This window comes from Plasmodium fragile, assembly GCF_000956335.1.
Source record: "Plasmodium fragile strain nilgiri unplaced genomic scaffold supercont1.146, whole genome shotgun sequence".
NCBI lineage: Eukaryota > Apicomplexa > Aconoidasida > Haemosporida > Plasmodiidae > Plasmodium > Plasmodium fragile.
Window position 1 is genome coordinate 1 of NW_012192726.1, and position 861 is coordinate 861.

At 53.7% G+C, this 861-nt stretch overlaps 1 protein-coding gene across 1 annotated transcript; it reads right to left on the reverse strand.

Annotated features, from left to right (window-relative positions):
• Positions 1–10: 10 nt before the first annotated feature.
• AK88_05505 (uncharacterized protein) lies at positions 11–835 on the reverse strand (the record flags this gene model as incomplete). The annotated part of the gene is made up of 1 exon (XM_012483107.1): positions 11–835. A coding segment is annotated over one exon (825 nt), but the record flags the coding sequence as incomplete, so codon positions are not given.
• Between the last annotated feature and the right edge of the window lie 26 nt (positions 836–861).

Below are 861 nucleotides of genomic sequence, written 5' to 3' on the forward strand. Positions count from 1 at the left end.
TGTCTGTGACTGTGGCGCCTGTAACTACGTGCTCTGGTATTCTGGGTGTAGGAGCCGCACGCGTGGCGGTGTCGGTGAGTGCGTCACGTGTTGGTGTGTCTGTGACTGTGTCGCCGGAGCCTGGTGGTTGTGTGATGTCGGGCTCAGGATCATCACATGTGGGTCTGTCTGTGACTGCGTCACATGTGGGTATGTGCGTCATTGCGTCACGTGTGGGTCTGTCTGTTACTGTGTCGTGTTTGGGTATGTCTGTGATTTCGGGCTTAGGATCAGCACATGTGGATATGTCCGGTACTATGTCGTGCGTGGGTATGTCTGTGATTTCGGGCTTAGGATCCTCACATGTGGGTATGTGCGTGACTGCGTCACGTGTGGCTATGTCTGTGATGTCGGGCTTAGGATCCTCACATGTGGGTGTGTCTGTGACTAGGGCACATGAGCATGGTGGGTGTGTAATTGCGGGCTTTGGAGGTTCATGTGGGGGTGTGTCTGTGACTGTGTCGTCTGTGACTAACTGGTGTGTGATTTCGGGCGTAGGATCAGCACATGTGGGTGTGTCTGTGACTGCTTTACATGTGGGTATGTCTGTGATTTCGGGCTTAGGATGAGCACATGTTGGTATGTCCGTGACTGCGTCACCGGAGCCTGGTGGTTGTGTGATTTCGGGCTGAGGATGATCACATGTGGGTGTGTCTGTGACTGCTTTACATGTGGGTAGGTGCGTGACTGTGTGGTCTGTGGGTGTGTCTGTGACTGTGTCGTTTGTGACTGTGTGTTGTGTGATTTCGGGCTGAGGATGATCACATGTGTATGTGTCTGTGACTGCGTTACCGGAGCCTGGTGGTTGTGTGATGTCGGGCT